The sequence below is a fragment of the Actinia tenebrosa genome, unplaced genomic scaffold (assembly GCF_029948245.1).
Source record: "Actinia tenebrosa isolate PJP-AT-01 unplaced genomic scaffold, QUT_ActTen_1.0 PGA_scaffold2__45_contigs__length_23673736, whole genome shotgun sequence".
In the NCBI taxonomy this organism is placed as follows: domain Eukaryota; kingdom Metazoa; phylum Cnidaria; class Anthozoa; order Actiniaria; family Actiniidae; genus Actinia; species Actinia tenebrosa.
In genome coordinates, this window is record NW_028292579.1 from 10,669,758 (window position 1) to 10,690,179 (window position 20,422).

The 20,422-nt window shown below is 39.3% G+C and overlaps 2 protein-coding genes across 3 annotated transcripts in view; one reads left to right on the forward strand and one right to left on the reverse strand.

The window, feature by feature from the left end:
* Nucleotides 1–1,206: 1,206 nt before the first annotated feature.
* LOC148909235 (protein mono-ADP-ribosyltransferase PARP14-like) lies at nt 1,207–6,920 on the forward strand. 2 transcript variants are annotated; one of them, XM_089034548.1, is made up of 5 exons: nt 1,207–1,377; nt 1,603–2,960; nt 3,989–4,327; nt 4,906–5,095; nt 6,503–6,920. In XM_089034548.1, exons 2-5 carry the CDS (start codon nt 1,757–1,759, stop codon nt 6,576–6,578), a joined length of 1,809 nt encoding a protein of 602 aa, XP_088890674.1. In that variant the 5' UTR covers nt 1,207–1,377; nt 1,603–1,756; the 3' UTR covers nt 6,579–6,920. The 2 variants fall into 2 exon arrangements, with proteins under 2 accessions (XP_088890674.1, XP_088890673.1); XM_089034547.1 differs by having other exon boundaries at nt 4,906–6,920.
* The window catches only part of LOC116293724 (uncharacterized), a 29,986-nt gene continuing 15,882 nt past the window's right edge, over nt 6,319–20,422 (reverse strand). The window contains exons 2-3 of the mRNA XM_089034549.1: nt 11,994–13,526; nt 6,319–9,968 (exon numbers count right to left, since the gene is read on the reverse strand). Coding sequence (XP_088890675.1) covers nt 9,768–9,968; nt 11,994–13,526 — 1,734 coding nt within the window. The 3' untranslated portion in view covers nt 6,319–9,767. The remainder of the gene's footprint in view (nt 9,969–11,993; nt 13,527–20,422) is intronic.

Genomic DNA, 20,422 nt, shown 5'->3' on the forward strand with positions numbered 1-20,422 from the left:
TTTTCAAAGTTTTTTCAAAGTGTTCCAGATCGAGTAATACTAAACGGTTTCTTTATCCTGAATATCGACTTTTCGTATTCGGCGAATAATCGTTAATTGGTATTTTTACACAAGTAAATAAATAAATCCGGGCGCGCTCATTTGTCACAATTTAATCTTATGCTTCTACATTTGTCTATTGAAGAAATAGAAACGCGCACGCGTGCTGTATGCAGTTATAAAGCACGCGGAGGATGGCAGAACACGAGAGAAGTGTTAGGAGAAGCAAGACGCGTAGCGGAGTGATTCCTGGACACTTCTCGAGTGTTCTGCCAATCCCCAAGTGCTTTTTAACTCCAGATAGCACAGCAAGCAAGTTTTTTTTTTCTTTTATAAAATACAATTTACAATAACCGATATTTTAGATAGGAATAACGCAACTGAAAAGTGCGCGCGCGCGTGCTGTGTCTCTTATCAAGCACGCGCTTACAATATCATAACGCGAGATTTATAACAGTTATTTTATAAAGTGTTTGTATATTGTATTGTATCGATATTCACTGAGCATGAAACGAATAATCGTCTTAGTGTTTTTAATAGCGCAATGTCTTAACAGCGATCCATGTACTCTGTGGCACTCATCTTGCCATATTGGTCTTTGGTGCGTGTGATGAATCATTTATATTCGATGCAATTTTTTTCTCCATAATAACAGACCCCAACCACTACAGCCACCTGGGTGTTCACCAAATGGAAAACATTTAATGGCAATCTGTGTTTTAAAAACATTGATGAAACTCTTCTTTTAACAATTAAATGCTAGTTCTTTAAACTCATGAATAGAAGCTTTGCACCATCACGTGCCGGCGCTCATAATACAGCTTGGACGGCCTGTGGTTAGATGGCAGAACAATAAAATCCCTTTGCTCTCGGGAATCGAATTCTTTCTCATGTAAAACGATTGTATTGTTCTTGCCATCTAACATAGCCTCCGTCACTTGATAGTGGAATTCGAAAGCCTCTAAAATTCTTAAACCTTAAATTTGGTTCAAACTCTTACTGTACAAACCATTATCGAAGTTTACTAAGTTCATATTTGTTAGGACTGGTGTATGGTTGCCCTAGTTCGACCAAAAACTTATGAATTTATCATAGGTTTTTGGTGTTAATAAACGCGCAGAAAATTTTAAAAAAATGTCATAGTCATTGACTAAGCAGATGGACATCTTTGATTGAAATATATTTTTAGATACTTCGGGGAATTCTTCAGAAATGTCTCAGCTTTGCAGAAAGAAGAGGAGCAAATTCCATTGCAATTCCTGCAATTGGAACTGGTGTATTACAATTTCCACGTAAAGTTGTGGCTCGGATTTCCTTCGAAGAAGTTATTTCATTCAGGTATATTTGACGACCAGATTTTGGCAACCTTTAGCTTTAACTGTATATATGTTGAATGTATGGATTTCGGATGAAAGGCGTAGAATTGAAGGGGGAAAATGATAACGTTTCGTAAATGTTGTAATAATATGTCATAATAATATAATATGTTATAATAATATATGTTATATTCGTAGAAAATTCGTTTGATAACATTTAATGAGATTATTATTATTTTTACAACAGTAAAAGTCGACCCAATTCCCTAAAAGAAGTAAAGTTTGTTCTGTATGACAAAGATCACCTCACCGTGCAGGCCTTCAGAGATGAAACAGCAAGTCGATCGTCAAGTTCCAAAAGCTTCGGAACACCGAAGAGAAGAACTTCCCGAAAAACAAACATGACACTAAGAAAAAGAAAGGAAGATTGGTTTGAAGTCGAAATGGATGAGCTATCGGTGCAGGTACAAAGTGGTGACATTACTCAAGAAGCAACTGATGCAATAGTTATTCTTTCAAATCCTGAACTTGATCTTACGTATGGCGGAGGTGCTGGAGCTGCAATTCTTAAGGCCGGTGGTCCTACCCTTGAGAGAGAATGTCAACAACATCCAACCCTGCAGCTGGGTGATGTTTCCATGACATCGGCGGGGAGGCTGAAGGTGAAGAACCTAATTCACTATGTTCCATCAGGTTCTCTAAGCGAAGCAGAACTAATTAACACTGTTCTTGACTGCCTCCAGTTCGCTGACCAGAAAGGGTTAAGAAGCATTTCTTTCTCTGCAATTGGAACGGGGAATCTCGGTGTCAATGCAGATAATTGTGCAAAGGCAATGCTGAGGGCATTCCGTGATTTTTCTAAAACGAATCCAAAATCAGTCCAACTTGTTCGGGTTGTAATTTTCCAGAAATCAATGGTTAAGCATTTCTATTCACAAATGAAGGAATTTGTTGGAGAAGTACCAGATAAAGATTTAAGCCCTAGTATCTTTAGAAAGGTCACCAATTTCATTGGAATTACCAGGGAAGAAGAAAGAGGCGTAGAAATAGACCCAGAGATAGAGCATTACGAAAGCTCCGAAATTGTTCTTCATGTGTACAGCGGTCATCAAAAATCTCTTGATGCTGCTGTGAATGCTATTAAAGTTATGATCAACGAAAATTGCAAACGGCAAGTTATTACTAACGACGCAATAGCCCACATGGACCAGAATGATCGAAGAAAGATACGCACACTTGAGAGTCAATTTGACTGCAAAATACTAGTGGAAGTTGCTGTAAGTCGAATTATCGTGGAAGGAAACAATGAAGATATTTTGGGAGCTTTGTCTGCGATCCATGATATATTACACGACGTAACTGACAGAGTAAAACGACGTGAACAAGCTGAGCTCCTTGCTAAAGACGTGGAATGGCAATACGAAGCAAGCGATGGCTTTACTGCCTACAGTAAGGAGTCGAACGCCAAGATTGAATTTGCGTTTCAAAACAAGTACAAAGAGGTCACTTTTGAGGAAGATGAAGAAGAGTTGAAAATAAACTTTTCTCTTAAAACAGAATACAGTTCACAGGGAGAAACAAAAGTAATAAGGAAAGGTCAAAGCGGTAAGAAGTAGACTAGATATTGACGAATTATAATTTTAAAAAAATTAATCTTGAAGATTATTAATGAACAGGGACCATTATTTACTGAGTAACATTATTTGTAGTTGCTGGTATTCTTCTCCTATATAATAAACTGAAAATACCACTTAAAATCAGTGCAGGTATCATTTTAATTGAGCTGAAACTTTACAGGAATAACCCTTAAAGGTCTAATAATCACTGGTTAAAGTGTTTTCCTGATATTCGGATGCAAAGTATACTATGTTTGGGAATTTTTAAAGGAGTCTGTGACGTCATAAACGCGACACAAAAAATTGCTCCAAACATTTCTTTGTGTTTAATTCACTATATACCGTTTTCTGAAGGTTGCGTGCGCATTCAACTTGACGGGCCACAAAATTGAAAAACGCAAATTCAGTAAAATTGAGAAGCCAGTTTTATGTTGAAAGAGGAGAATAATCGATTTTATGAATTCTTATCGAAAACAATTTCATAGAAATGTATGATAATTCTCATTATAAGCTCCTGTTCTGATGTCGTGGCCCGTCAAGTTCCTTAAATTTGGATGCGCACGCCACCTTGAGGAAAAGGTATATTAAAGAAAAGATACCATAAAATGATTCTATCCAAAAGTTATGTACATTAAGTCCATAAGCGGACCTTTGGGCTTAATAGAATTAAAGTAAAACATAAAGTTATTTAAAAAGAAATGTATGGAGCGATGTTTAGCGTTGAATTGAGTGTATGACGTCACAGACACTTAAAGAAATTGCGTAAAAATATAATACTTCCCAGTAGAATATAAAGAAAAAACTTTAACCAGTGATTATTCAACCCTTAAGAATTATTCCATTGAAGTTTCAGCCGAATAGTACAGACTATAAGCAAGAGAGCATAACTATTTATGCTCTTTACCTATGGGATTATAGACTTTTCGATGAAAAGAATTGAAAGATCTAAGTTGAAAGAAGCGATTAATGTTATAAAAACTAAGAGTTAGATACTGATGATTTTTTTCTGTCCTGTAGAAATATCGTTGCCGGACGATTGGGACCCCCAACCACTGAGCAGTAGCGGTAGCGAGGTAACAGTTCATCTTGTCGATCTTGATCGTCGCAAACACGTTAATGAATACCTAAAGATTAGTGATCTTGTAAAGAAAACCCTACCCGCATCAAACAAGATCAAGAAAATACAACGCGTTCAGAATCCAGCACAGTACAAGATATATGCTGTGAGGAAACAAAGGATGGACGAGGAAAAGAGCACAGGTAGTAATGAAAAGATGCTGTTTCATGGTACCCAACCAGAGAGCTGTGGTAGTATCAATGCAATGGGATTCAACAGGAGTTATGCAGGGCGAAATGGTTTGTAAAAACATTTTATATTGTTTCTTTATATTTAGCTTATAGCTCTATGTGTTTCACTATATGCTTAGTTTAGTGTGCGTTAAAAAAAATTAAAAAAAACTGCATGAGTTAGGGGAACGTGTGTAAAATCATAATAGATTGGAACTGGTCGAAGGCGGAAGAGCTGGTGCATTTCTTTTTTACTATACAGATTTGTTTTTATATCCTACTCCAAATGATTGCAACAAAAACTGTAACATTTGCCCTTATATAATTCGTATAATCTAATGTTCTCCCTTTTGAGTTGACACGCTCAAATTCAGCCATCAAATTCACAACGGCCCATAGCGCAGCTTAATACTTGTATCAAAATGTACAAGGGGGAGGGGTGATGGGAATGAGGGATGAAAGGAAAATACCCGCCCACACTCCTCCCCGGTGGACATTAGACTTATCCTCGCTCAGCAAAATTGACCCATAGCAAAAGCCAAACAGTGACCGAGGGAAACAGGGTCTGCGCGCTCGCAGTCTAAAGACGGCTTTGTCGTTGGCAGAATTGAATGTATAGTGGTCCAATGACATATTTCTAATTTCAGCTACTTACTACGGTCAAGGAGTGTACTTCGCTGTAGATGCAGAATTCTCTGCGAGATCAAATTACTCGCCACCAGATCCAAATGGCAATCGTTATATGTACGTGGCACGTGTATTAACGGGTGAATATACTGTTGGGGACCAGTCTATGGGCGTACCTCCACCAAAGAGTCCTGCAAACATTACAGATAGGTACGACACAGTAGTAGACGACGTGGCAAACCCATCTATCTTTGTAGCTTTCTTTGATTGGCAGTGCTATCCCGAATATCTTATAACATTTCAGTGAATCTGATAACGGGCTAAGCTACTGCATTTTATCATCATTATGCCCTTGTGACACCTAGGGCCTAATAAATCCTTTGCTTCACTTTAAAGTGAGCTAAGATGTTAGCTTAATGCTTAACTAGGTTTTAGAACAGTTATTTAACTTATATACCCACTTGCAGCACGTAGGAATGCAGCTCAATTTACAACCACAGTTCCAGAATCCTTTTAGGTAGCTTTTTCGTTATGCTAATTTACACTATTGTCTTGGGATTCTCAGAGAAGTTTTAACAATTAAATGTGAAAAAAATAATTTGAAGGATTGTGGTAGTTTAGGTATGAAACGTCATTAGGGTTATGGTCTATTCTCATGACATTGAAAATTTTAATTTTGTTTTGTTCTCCAAATTGAGCTGCTTTGACGTCACATGCAAGGGGTCTATTGTATCTCTATTTTAGTATTCGGATAGCTTAGCAAATAGCCTATGAATATACTGGCTTATGTATTCGTATAGCTGATTCTAAATATATATATATAAGCGTACATACAAGGTTTGAGCCTTCGCTCCCTCGATTTTGGGGCCTTCATTTCCCATAAGCAGCAAGATCATAACGATGGTCCCGATCTTATTGATTTAAGTATTCGGCACTGCTAAATACAACGCCCCTTCCAACTCTGAGACCTGCTAAAATTCATTATCATGTAATGCCAGGTGATTGCGCTTCTCTCAACCAGAACAAATTAGCCAGTCAGCGAACATTTTATTTAAAGCTTAATATTTCCTAGGCCAGGTTTTTAGCTCGATAAACAACAGCTTTTGCCCAAAAATAAAATAAAACTTCGAATTCTCCGCGGGAGGATTCACCAAATTATCTTTTAGAAATAGTAATTTTCTTTGTCGTTGGGGAAAATATTTGGTTTTGACAAGTGATAATAAAAAATACTTGGAAATATTCGCTGTGACAATCAATGCATTGCGCGCTTAGATTCCAAATTACCTGGTGACCGCTATATATAAATGCAATGTTTAATGAAGTGGCTGGTATTCAGTTGCATAGAAGTCTATTTGCATGATACAAATGTATCCATCGATGAATGATAAAGCAGAGTTTTATTGAACGTTATAGTTATATACTCGATATGCTGGTTAAACTTCAACTTTTTATTATTAATAAGGTCTATATTTACTACTCTTGTATTTGCACTAACGATTATGTGGTTGGTAGCCTGAGAAAACAGACGTCTTTTCGCTCCCCCTTTCCTTGCTTTCGCGAAGGCGCGGAAGAGCCAAAGAACTTTTTTATTTTTATTTTTTTATACACATATTTCAGTAAAGTTAGTGGCCAAAAACCTAGAAAGCTGAGATCACTGAGGATCATGGAAAACTTCTCATATCCACAAAAGTAAAGCGATACAGACCGCAGCTTGAAAATGCTAAGAAGAGGCGAGACTGTAACTAGTAAAAGATGTGTAAGTACATAAACAGTTATCAAGCGTCTGGAACTTGTTAAATGTATCTACCCATAATCCTTGTCGTTATCACCTTTGTAGCATTTCAGGCGACTAACTTTATTGAAATAAGTATATGTAGCTGGTTTCCTTATGTGGCTTCATTCTTGGTATTATGACATATATACTTGACTGAAGTCTTAAGATTTAAAGCACTGCTTACTAATCTATTACTAGGACTAAAGTGTTCTTCAGGAGCGGTGTTTTAGATCAAGTTGAAATAAATAATGTATCCACTGATTTTAATCAAACTTTTAATTTTTGCCTGTGTTTTACAGCGGGAACCTCAATTTATTCGCATAGTTTCTTGTTCGCTTTGTTACGATAAATGAGATTATTTTTTATTGTTAGAGTGTGCGCCAGATATCCGTGAAACAGATCCAAAGATTTATTGTCTAATAGCAACTATTTTGCTGCTATTTTTCACCCAAATAGTTGATAATTAAATACTCAGTTTAAGCGGTGTATGGCTAGTAATTGTTTCACGGTTACATTATGTGCACTCTATTCTGCATTAATGTGAAACAAAGAACTCTTTCCCAATAGAGGTTTTGCACCACCACGTTGTGACGGCAGCCATGTTAGATGGCAGGAACAATACAGTCGTTTTACAAAAGAAAGGATACAATTCCCAATAGCAGAGGGATTTTATTGTTCTCCCATCTAACCACAGGAAGCCCAAGCAGTATTATGGGATGGGCACGTAATGGTGCAAAACCTCTACTAGTCTGAATTGGTCTAAAATGGGGAAATGTTGTACAGAACAGAACAGCAATTTTATTTGCACATTGCTTAGAATGATAACGCCTTTTCTCTATTTTGTCACTAGTCTTACTGCAATTTTCATAAACATGCGAAATCGTTTTTCTTCCTTACTGCCATTTTCATAAACATGCGAACTCGTTACTTGTGAGCTGAACGCTGAAATTTAGGTTTTCAGTCGGAACCTTTCATATTTTTGACTGGCGGCAGCTAAAAACCAAATTTCATCGTGCAGCTCGCAGCTACCGAGTTTGCATGTTTATGAAAATTGCAGCAATAAGCTCCCCCCCATTCTGAGATGAAAAAAAAAAAAAAAAAAAAAGAAAAGAAAAGAAAAAAAAGCCTATACCCTCGAATAAGCCCTTACCCTTAAGGAACATTATGGTCCTTTTCTCTTGCCAGGGAATAATAAGTCGTTTCACCTGTTGAAATTATGAATAAAAGTAACTTCCCATAGATCAGGAAACTTTATCCAATTAATAAGTCCCTAGCATCTATTTCCCCTTTTAATAAGCCCCGGGGCTAGTCCAAAAAGCACTACAAGATGATAAGTCCCGAGAGGGCTTAATATAAGAAACAAGGTTAGAATGCGTACTCTCAAAAAACAGGTTTTTTTTCCAGATTTTACAGTTTACTACTGTCTTAGCAATGGTTTTCCTAAGCCCCACAAGAAGAGGAATAACTTTCTACAAATATATGCAACAATACAGATAATATTTCAAAGTTATCCTCCAGAGGCCAAAAAGAAACAACAAATAAATTTGCATTGTGCATTTGCATTTGGAAAAGTGGAGCGGAAGGTATATCGTTCGCGCGGGATCCTTTTGTCGTTTTCTTTATATATATCTATCTATCTAGGACTTGCTGTTCTAGCGTACTATGACATATAGCCTGCTCAGGTTTGTCATGAACAATAAATATGAAGCAATCAACCACGAGATTTTTTTTATATGACAAATGCATATCAATATCAAAAATTATTACATCAATATAGGAGACCTTTCGTCACCAATATATTTTAATAAGTGCTTTTTAATAAGGTGAGTGTTTTTAATAAAGTCATAGGTGAGTAATTCTTGTACAAAATCATGAAGTAAACTAATGTGGAAAATGTGTTGTTGACAAAATATATCAGTTACATTTGACCTTTTAATTACAATAAAACAATGAAACAACATCTGGGTATATATACCAGTTTCAAAAGTCACCTTAAAAACGTACAAGGCTGAGACTACTGAGGATTATGGGTAGTTCAGTACATTTTACCTGTTATAATCATAACCATTGATAGACCTGGGAAATTTTACCAGTTACAGTTTCACCTGTGAGCTTCCTCAAGACAAGTGACCATTTGTATCAAAAGTTTATTTGTTGGTTATGAAACGTTTTCCATGGCCCACGGCAATCTCAGCTTTTAAGGTTTTTGGCGACTACCTTTATTGAATAATATATATGTGTGAAGGCACGGCTAACTCACACATCGAATAAGAGAGGTGTTATACGGAGAGAGGTTTAAATTAGAAAACCCGATTCAAGGGAGAGACGTATAAACTCTACTGACATGTAATGCCGAGTCCAGGAATAGAACTCGAGAGTGCATGACCGCTATGCCATCAGTAATACCCTAATACCCAAGAAATTTTCAAAAACAATTACTTGATTTAATAATAATTAAACAAACAAGGCAAGTGTGGATACACATATCAAGTTTTCCGTAATAGATTAGTGCCGAAGGTGGAGCTCGGAGCGAGCGTACTACATATATGGAATAAGGAATTCCATATTTGGATTGATAGTTTTTCTTTGATGAATAAAATGGCTTCAGATCTTTCTCTGCTGAGCTCGATTTGTAAACTTTTGTTTTGATTTTTCTAGCTTCTGCGTGAGCGCTTTCTCTTCTGTCTCAAGCTTCTTATTTGTATTTTCTAAGTTTGCTAAGCTCTTCCTAGTCCTTTTTTTAACAAGAAGGAGACATCACCTGAGCCCTGATTGTTTGATATGATATATGTCTAGTCTATCGTTTAGAAGTATCTTCTCAATAGATAAGCCGGGTAAGATACATAGTTTTACACACATCATAAGTTAGGCTGCCAAATGCCGGTATCCCCTTTTCTTAAGGGACTGTCTACAGGATGTCCCGACTACATGCCTCAATCTCCAACTGCTAAACACCGCTTAATACTGTAAGATATTGTAAGATTATAAGATTCATCAATAAAACTGTTTTAAGCTTTAAGATATTCTTAAAATAAAAGTTTGCAGCTAAGTATTGCGATGAAATTATTAAAGAGTTTAGATCGACGAACCTTCATGTTTTTATCGACGTTAGTTTTGATAGCTTTTCAGTTCTTCCAGTATTTCTGCCATCGAAGGACGACTATTAGGATCTTGTTGCAAACATTTTCTTATGAGCCTTCTGAATAATTCATTGGAAACCATAGCAATTTGTTCGTTTCTTCGAGCTACATCAGGGAAATCCCGAACAAACATCTCGCAAAGCAGAACCCCGAAGCTGTAAACATCAACCTAAGGATAACAAAGAATAGACTGAAAATATATTTTGAAACCTCTGATCTTATTCATTTTTTTTTTTTTTTCTGATTTTTTCAAGCATTGTATTTGAACATGTCTCCTGGATGCAGCCCTAAAGTAGTCTACGCAGCCGCTATTAGTGTCGTCACGCAACGATCACACTCTCCTAAGTAGCCGCTACTTAAGGGAGTGTGAGCATTGCGTGACGACACTTATAGCGGCTGCGTAGGAGACTAAGGCCCAGGGCAAACGTCGGACTAACGTAGCACCGAACCTATTTAACATAGGTTCGGTGGAAGGTCGACTAAGGGCCTACGTGGCGGCAAACGTCGAACCGATGTTGATCTTAATTCACTCACCCATTGTTATTATAATTTTAATTGGACATGAAAATGCACGGGGAAACGGACATTTGTTTGTCTTTTCCGGATTAATGCATATCCTTGTAATAGCGAAATATAGCGCTCGACCACAATTAAAACATGTTTTTCGTTCTTTTTTTTTTCCCTCTCTCGCAGCATTCACAATACACAACGCTTTTGCCCGCCGTCCAGCCCGGCTCATCTTCGTTGCTCTCGGATACACCACATTTATTGCAGGTCGGCATCTCACAAACCAGGCAAACAAATTTCGTTTGGTCAAAACAAAAACTACGAAACTCAAGAGTCTCGTCTCGTGGCAAGGATTTTCTAAACGCGGTTTGAGTAGTTTTGAATTTATTTTCGTATCCAGAGCTCCTCGGTCTCGTTCATCACTCATCTTTGTATAGCGCATGCTCAACAGGGGGGAATGAGTGTTTGGGAGTTGGGGGAGTGGTTGTTTTCACGGCTTTGGTGTAACTCATGCAACTTGCATGATTTATTTACTATTTTGCATAATTTATGAATTCAGTTCGGAACGTTTTTAAAACGGCGTTTGCCGCAAAGTCGCTCCAGAGTCGTAATGTCCGACTTGGCTTGTCGAACTTATGCTGGACTCGAACCTATTCAATAGGGTCGTTCTCAATTGCAGCAAACTTCGTACTAGACATGAACCTATTTCAAATATAATCGTATCATTTTTGTAATCACTACCAAATCCTGCAATCTGATTGGTTCAAAGGAGTGCGATCTTTAGGAGCTCTTAATCGCATCCTAAAAAATTTTTTTTTTTAAACAATAAAATAAAACAAAATGAAACAAAAAAATCAACAACAAAAAAAATTTTTTTGATGTTTTTTTTGTTTTTTGTTCGCATTTATTTCTTCCACTACATTAAATTGATTATTCTGCACTCTTTATTGCGTCTTTTTCTCGAGTGTGATTACAAAAAGGATATGATTGAGTGGTAACTGAACTTCGTGTCGTGGAATTTTGGTCTGAAATCAAACTTGCAATTATAAATCGCACTCCCGCTACGGGGTCGTGCGATTTTGTAATCGCGCGTTTGATTTCAGACCAAATTGCACTCCACTCAGTTCAATTACCACCATTAATAGGTTCAACTAAATTTAGCTCATGGTTAGTTCGACGTTTACCCTGGGCCTAAGGCATAAGTTCAACTAGCCAAGTCGGACATTACGACTCTGGAGCGACTTTGCGGCAAACGCCGTTTTAAAAACGCCCTTAGTCGACCTTCCCCCGAACCTATGTTAAATAGGTTCGGTGCGACGTTAGTCCGACGTTTGCCCTGGTCCTAAGTTCCAAGTTACCAATTTCATGTTTTCTTTATTGTGTTAGTGTGTGTGCGTGTGTTGCTTTAGCGAGTCCTTGAATTGGGTTATTGGTGCTAGACGTGTTTCATTCTTTCGCAGTCTTCTTTTAATATGAAAATATTTTTTGTTCTAAATTCGTAATGGATTAATTATGTAAAGGAAAAAGATCAACATCGGCACAAGTTTAAATATATTATTAAAAAACATTAACAATGACAGCAAGAAAAAAAAAAAAGGCTAAGAAAGCTAGCAAAAGTAATAACAACATTATGAAAGAATAATATTAACGTTAGCCAAAACCTATGAAATGCTAAAATATACTTTACCTTGGGTGTTTGTGTTGACGTAAATGATTCGGGTGCTGAGTACACCGGAGCTCCAGGACCAACAGTCATAGACTGATGTAAGAAGTTAGCAGTACCAAAATCTGATACTTTTGCTCGCCAGTAAGTATTGTGTTTCCAAAGTAACACGTTTGCACTGCTGATGTCTCGATGGATGATAGGTGTGGGTCTAATGAGATGTAAGTAGTTTAACCCTTTGGCAACATCTAGAGCAATGGTAATGATCTCAGTAGGATTCAATGCACGTTCATGCAAAAGTGCTCTTAGGCTAGAATCCAAAAGTTCCGTAACAAAAAGTGGACTTTGATTATCGTTGGTTGCTCCAATAAACTGAAGAAGACAAGGATGACGACATCTTGAAGCTATACCAATTTCACGCTCGAAAAGTCTTCTGTTGTGATCTGAGAGAATAAGCTGATGAATTTGTTTCACTGCAACTTCACATCCACGGAATTTTCCCTCTGTTACACTACCCCATGCTCCTTTTCCAATGAGGTTTTCGGTCATCATTATTTCATCGCGTGCAAGTACCCAATCGCAAGATTCCGTCGAAGCTCGGTAGTCTTCGACAGATCGTTGCAATGTGGCTTGTGTTGCAAGGAGTTCATCGATTCTTTGCCTTTCTTCTTCTAAAGATACTTCAATCTCTTCTTTTCTCTGGCTTGTTTCTTGATGCGCCTGTCTTTCGGTTTCTAAGGTCCTTTGCAATGCATCTTTTCTCTGGTTTGTTGTTTGGTGCGCCTGTCTTTCGGTTTCTAAGGTTCTTGCATGTGCATAGGTGTCGGCCATCGGCAATTCACCATTACTTGATGCTTTATAGGGCTTTCTTCCTCTGCGTTTTCCAAATTTGCCTTGCAACTGCTGCATTACTTGTGCCACATCATTTTCTTTCCCAAATATATGAACATTTTTGTCGTCTTTTCTTTCAATGACCACAGCAAATTCTTCCATCAGTGCTTTTACAGTAGAATCTATATCTTCAATGTTCTTGCCAGCATCTAATGGAAAGTCCTTTTCTTGTAAATCTGGGAACTCTTTCTGGTAAAGTGTGATAAACTCTTCTTTACCTTGTTCAAATAACCGGGCATCTTTTCCATTGGGACTCAAATTTGCTTTATATGGTTCACTCTTCCAGTCTATCTTCATTTTGAATTTTTTCTCAATTTCATTCACTTTTATTTGAAGAATTTGCAGCAGCTTGGGTTCAACGTCTAAAACCAACGTCTTGAGATCGTTTTCCTCATCATCCGAATCACCAAGGGGATGGTCATTGCGGTGAACATTCTGTAGATTGTCTGAACTCTCTGTCACAGGAGTAGCACTTTTAACATATCTTGACAAAAACAAGCATGTCTTTTCTATTTGTTCTAACGTCCCTGATAGGAAAAACCCCTCACACGTCTTGAGAAAATTCACGCCTGTTTCCTCTTGAGCTTTGACAAGAAGTTCATTAAGCTCTTTCAAGTCGACGGTAAAGCGCGATGTATCCAGTTTAGCCCCGACTGAAGAAAATACCTAAAACAGTTATACAAAAAAAGCAGATAAATAATGATCACCTGGAATAAACTATCAAATAAATATATAAGAACTAAATCGAATAAAATTATCAGAAAGAAAGCAGATAGGAAAGGAATTATAGACGTGCATCTAAACAAAATAACATTGGTGTTTAAATTATACCTTCGTTTACTACAAGCAACTCAGGATCAATTGTTATTTTTGTCAATTTGATCTTTATATTGTATCGTTATCTTGTTAAGTTTATCTTTATATTGTAGGCACCTCAATGGCATAGAAACATTGTTCTTTTTTTTTTTTGTCTTCCAGTTTACAATTGTTTTACTTACAACAGAGGAGGAATCTCAACATTAACATCCCTGTTCTTGTCAATTAGTAATCATAAGAAAATACATTCATGCATTAAAGCAATTCTTGCCCGTGGAATGATCTGTAGCCAGTATGTCATTTGGTTTCGACAACGTTTTTTTAAGAAGTTGCATATATAACTATTTCTTGAATTTGTTATTTTTTGAAATTTAGATACAAGATATACAATTAGATTCGGGAATCAAAATCATTGGATAAGGGGGACAGTTGTCTGGGCACCCATTCAATACAAAAATACTCTTAAAATGAGTAGTATCAAGTAGGGAATACTATTTACCCCCTATGCAAGAATCACAGACTACTGGATGGGATGGATGAAATTGGTGGGATGGATGGGATGATGAAATTGGATGGGATCCATGGGATGGATGGATGGATAGGATGGATGGGATGGATGGGATGGGATGGATGGGATGGATGGGATGGATGGGATGGATGGGATGGATGGGATGGATGGGATGGATGGGATGGATGGGATGGATGGGATGGATGGGATGGATGGATGGATGGGATGGATGGGATGGTTGGGATGGATGGGGTGGATGGGATGGATAGGAAGGGATGGATGAGATGGATGGGATGGATGGATGGGATGGATGGATGGGATGGATGGATGGATGGGATGATGAAATTGGTGGGATGGATGGATGGATAGGATAGATGGGATGGATGGGATGGATGGGATAGTTACGATGGATAGGATTGGATGGATGAGATGGATGGGATGGATGGATGAATGGGATGGATGGGCTGGGATGGATGGATGGGATGGATGGATGGATGGATGGATGGATAGATGGATGGGATGGATGGGATGTGTGGATGGATGGATGGGTGGATGGATGGATGGATGGATGGATGGATGGATGGGATGGATGGATGGATGGGATGGATGGATGGATTGATAGGCAGGTGGGTGATGGATGGATGGATAAATAAATAGGTGCATGGATTTATTGGTGGCATGGGCAGATTAGTGTGTTTTTAGTGAGCATGGTGAGCAAGTAAAGCACTATCAGTTATGGGTAATTAATGAAAGAAAATAAGGAATGGCATTTTTAAAGTTAATGGGAAAACCATTTTCCAAATAAACCATCTCCGTCTTAGAAGGTAATTGTGTCAATTTCAATTGTGTGTGATTGAAAAAACTGTAATGATCATTGTAGAATTCAGCTTTAAAATAAAACAATGTGAAACTGACTTATTAATTATAAATCATATAATTCAAGTTTTTTTAATATATTTTTTAAACTGTTGATATTTTATGTATTTTTTCTTTTGAAACTCAGTAGTAGCTACCAAAAAAGCCCGGGGGGGGGGGGGGGGTACTTCCTTTGTTCAGGTGGTAGGGGTGATCGGCTGTTGATTTTTAAAATGGCCACTAAAAGGTACGCATCAATTGAAAAGGCTCTTAAGACCAACCTCATTTCAAACCCTAAAAGGTAGCATGGATAACGAGCATAATAAAAGTTTTTGAAGAGCTTTCTCGTTCGTAATATTTCTAAATTACTTAAATGACCCACAGCACTCAAAATTTTCTTGGATGACTAATTTGAAAAATAAGGAAAAATTTACACAAATTCCAAGCTTCTTAAGTAATTTTATGTTTAATAAGTCTCCCATGCAGCATAATTCTGAGAAGAGTTCATTCATTTATGGGGAGTCAGGATGGCGCGGTGGTAAAACACTCCCCTCTCACCTCTAAGGTCCGGGGTTCGAATCCCAGTCACCTCCCTTTCTGACTCCGAGCGGTTTTTCCGGTCCTCCGGTTTTTCCTCCCTCCTCTCAAATCAACCCTAACTAATTCAAACTGGTTAGAACTGTGCTCGGGGGTCATACATGGACTGTATAGCGGCTGCCAAAGGCACCTTCACATGCTTTCAGCTCGACCCCGTTAAGCTGTGCATGACTACTGTACTTGAGGTGGTGATAAGCGATGAGAAGTTTTTTTCAATTAAAACAAATCTTATTCTTGTCCTAATACAGAAGAATTGATATGCTATAGTAAAACAAATTAAATCTAAAATTAAAATAGTTGTTGCTAAAGAAATTAACACTGTCAAATATATTGTACTTTAATACAGTGCAATCAAACTCCAACAGCTGATTGATGTAAACGTAAAAAATTATAGCACTTTTAAAAAATGGAAGATCGAATATATGACTTTATGAACAAAATAAAATATAAAATAAAAAAAAGGAAAAAATAGCAAAAACAAATTCTTAGATCATTATGTAATTTTATATAAAGCACTGCTGAGTGCAGCTTAATTTGATAACTATAGAATATGGCAGACAGCAGCAGTAAGGGGGACACGCGAAGCGCCGGCAGGGGTCAAAAAGAGGCCCAGCCCCCCCTGGGCTTTTTCGGGTTTTACAAGGCCCTGCAGGGGGTCTTGCGCGATCCGTCGGCAGCCGCGCGATAAGTCCCTTACTGCTGCTGTGTTGGGAATCGTAAACGGAGGTTAAGATATTTGTTGGATATACGATGCATGAATGTAAAAAGTTCGCCAATGACTTCTGTGTGATTTGCCTAAGATTCAAAGTTAACATACCCAAGCCTCGGGGTTTCTGGTGTTGTGGTAAAAAAATGCAAATAGAAGACGACACGTCAGCACAGTGTTACGAGTGTGGTAAGAATATTCGTAATGCCGTACCGAATGCTACCAAAGAGCAATATTACGCCAATGGAGGTCGTACGAAGACCCCATACAAAAGAATAAAATACTTCCGAGACTGGATGAGTCATATCCAAGGTTATCGGCCGGTATATTTAGACGATGAAGTAAGGCAGAAAATCATAGACCATTTAGAAGAGCCAACCCCGCAAAGTCTACGGAAGACATTGAAGAAATTAAAACTGGGTAAATATTACAAAGCTATTCCCTACCTTTTGTCTGAAATTACCGGGGAGTCTATTCCTGAGGTTTCTGATATGAACAGAGCCGAGTGGATGTTTTGTCGGCTGGATAAGGATATTCCTTATTACCCTGACGTAATTTACGAAATATTTTACAAAATAGACCCCAACCACCCGCTGTTAGAATGGATTCCGAGAAGATGAAATGTGCAGCCGAAATCCCCCTACGTTCTTTTCGAAGCAGATGTCTACTGAGCGAGTTTTCTTTGCAGCTCCTCTTTTGCCTCCTGATAGATCTTTTTGCGAGATTCCTCGGAAAGATCTTTCACGATGGTTTTTTTATTGCCCGACTTTAATTCGCCGTATTTCTTTTCCTCCGCGAGGATCAAAGAGAACTCCACGTCGTCTATGCGGCGGTCCCGCAAAGCTTGGGAGACTAAGTTGGCGATGGTGTTAGCCTTTGCTCTTGCTAGGGCTATGTGAGTGTCGTGCTTGGATATCTTGCCGGATAATTGCTTTATGATGCCTGTCGTAACAGCGGAAACAATGCCGCAGACGGCGCCGACGCTAGCCAAGGGAACGCCGACGACTATTCCAGGGCCGGTGAGTGAGGTAGCAACGCCGGTGCCTGTTAACGCCACGGACATGGGGCCGGAAGTTATCGCTATTTTATGTAGCATGCTTCGGGCTCTGGCGTACTTTTTTCTAACCTCTTCGTAGTGTTTCGCTTGCCCTTCCAAGTAAGCCAGGATTAAGTTCGCCTTGTTTAAACGAAAGTTCTCGGCATTTAATTCATTGGGGCCTTCCTTAGGAAGTTCAGGATAAAGTGGAGGTGCTGATGGTATAACATCCATTATATATACTAATGTACGACGCCTTTGAGAATGATATTGAGGAGCAGCCACATCATGACAACAGGGATTACTGGAACTGGAGGGCCTTTAGGAAGATGTTTCCGCACGCGGATGCTAGTAAGTTCGAAAGGAGACCCGATGGGATTTACTATAACGGCTCCAGAATGTACAGCAATGCGGACTTGGAACATTCAAAGCTGGAGCGAGTAGGTGATCAGGTGCAGCATTTAACTATTGTACGCCCCGCTCACGAAGAAAGGCCACCAAAGCCCGTGCAAGGTTGGTCAAAGGAATTATTGCTGGGTACCAGTACTTATCCAATACCCGCGGTTTCATTTGATGAACACCCAAGTTTGGATTTGACATTAAAAATGCGGGTCTCTAACAAGCATTCCTTTCCGTTAAAGGTGCGAGATATCTTCAAAAACGTTCCCATTAATCATACCACCGCTAAGGAAGCCCACGAATGGTTAAGTGGTCCTAACATGCGTTATTGGCCACAACAATTGAACTTTGCAGTTTGGTGCGCCACCAGCGGCTGCGGTGTAAGCGCAAACTTGATGAAGAATTCGATATTTATGTTTCACTTTCACTTCACGGTTAGAAGAATACTGCATGAGATGGGTGTTATTGCATTACCGGGAGATGCCACGTTTTATCCAAGAGATAATAAATACAACGTGCCGGCTTATAACAGACTTTGTAAGGAGTTTGGCGTTGTAGGGAAGGATTTCCGATGCACTGCCGGCGCTAACAATGGTTTGGGGCACATTTGGGCTTATTGGGGGATTGGTGGGCACGAGCTAAGTGATAAGGAAGTGCATACGCTGCGGTTGCGATGGAACACTGGGTATCACAAAGAAACTCACGACAGTAGCACCTTCTTCGAGCCAAATGCCAAAACCACTAAGGAAGTCAGAGACGGACCATTGTTCAAAGACGAGGGCGGTAAGTATCGCGGGGCCAATCCACTGATTATCAAGATTACCAACGACGAGCAAACGAAGCAATACTTTAATTTCATACCCCCAGAAGGTAAAGGACTAACCAAAGCTGGCCTTGCCCGTTTGAACCGCAGCATAGAAGCTTACGTGTATTCCATTTTGGGAGCCCAAGTAAATACCCGATCAAGTATAATTGGAAATACCGGCGCCGCAGAAGAGACGCGAGCCGAAGCCTTGATCTTATTCGAAAGTTCAATCTTGGAGGGCGACATTAGCAAGGGCGTACAGCGTTACCAACTAGCTATACAAAATTCTAAGGCAAGGTTGGACTATGCAGTAGCCCCGGGTTGTTGGTTAATGCCCAGTAATTTATCTATAAATACTGGCTCTGTAGTAGGATACAACAACAAACTTCAACGAGCTACTAAGGATATGAAGTTTGGGGTGAACGACGTGAACTCTGACACTCTTAGGAACATTCCTCACTTCGTAGAGAAGCCAAAAACGTCACACGAAACGAAGCTACCCGTAGTTAAGAAACCATCAAAGAAGGTTATGCCGCCTGAGGAATATGACCATAACCTACTAAAAGCCGGCTTAGCAGCTGCAGGCGTTGGTCTGAGCTATTATATATGGCGATGAACAACCCCTACGTAGCTGGAGTAGATTGTGTCTATACGACTTACACAGGCGAGAAAAAATACAACCACAGCTCTTGGGTTGATGTCGCGGGCATGTCCGTGAATTTGAACTACTCGGGAAAGAAGTTAATCCTTTGTACTATTTGCATTGGTACGAGCAGCCATGCCAACGTCGGCTTTAGGTTTCTAGATGACAATGGCGTACTGCAGCCTATGCGCGCGAAGACGAACAACAGAGAGCCTACGCATTTCTCCGTAGAACCCAACCCAACCAGCGCCGAAAATCAATCGGTTTGGACTTTCCACATGGTCGCCGATTGCCATGGGAAGGTAAAGCTGCAGATACGCGTAGATGATACGGGGAAGGTTACGGTAAATAGCATAGAAAATCAAAGGGATACAGCTTATAATCACGCTACCATTAGCACCCTTACGGTAATGAGTCTCTAGATATATGAACCCACACGCGAAGGAAGAAGGCTTTCATTACTATTTAGGGGAGATTTATTACCAAGGGGATGAGTGGTTTGATACCGAAATTTGGGTAAATGTTGGTGGTTTAGGATTGCTTATATGCACCCTTAACGTTAACCTAAAGAATAGCTGTAATCTTGGGATTAGGATAGTAGATGAGACCAACACTCCGCTATTTCCATATCGAAAAAAAGTAAATAGCAGGCACTCATAACACTTTACGTATGAAAGTGTGGGTGCTAGTGTGGAAAATCAGTCGCCGGTGACTTTTCATATGATAGTTAATTGTCAATACGCGAAGCTTCAACTTCGCCCCAGCGACGCCGTAAGTGATAAGTATAAAGGATTTGTTGTATTTAATGCCGCGACGTCTAGTGGTGCCGTGGTGGACGCTGTTTGGAATCATAAGACCATTAGCACCATGACTGCCATACCTTTAGTTCCGCATTATCAGGGCGGTGCAAATACTATCTTTACTTATCCCCAGTCGAGGACGCCCAGGAGGACACCCGACGACGATAAGCCCCCAGTAACATACAAGGATAAGATCAACCCTTCATCTTCTTCAGGAGTACCACCCCAATAGCTACTACGAGGATCCAAATGTTATTCCCCACGAACTTCAACAGTTCGCCGCCGGTCTTCAGTGTCAGGCTAAGAACGCTACCAAGCAGCCCAGGAAGACCGGCTGCCATCTTTTTTCCCAAGTCCGTCAGCCCACTGCCTAATTTCTTTACGCCCGCGCCTGTAG

Bases quoted from the DNA above. Each gene is read 5' to 3' on its own strand.
- LOC148909235 (XM_089034547.1), top strand. From the start codon at position 1,757: ATGACACTAAGAAAAAGAAAGGAAGATTGGTTTGAAGTCGAAATGGAT. The intron at 2,961-3,988 runs GTAAGAAGTAGA...TCTGTCCTGTAG, and splicing joins AATAAGGAAAGGTCAAAGCG to AAATATCGTTGCCGGACGAT. The intron at 4,328-4,905 runs GTTTGTAAAAAC...TTCTAATTTCAG, and splicing joins GAGTTATGCAGGGCGAAATG to CTACTTACTACGGTCAAGGA.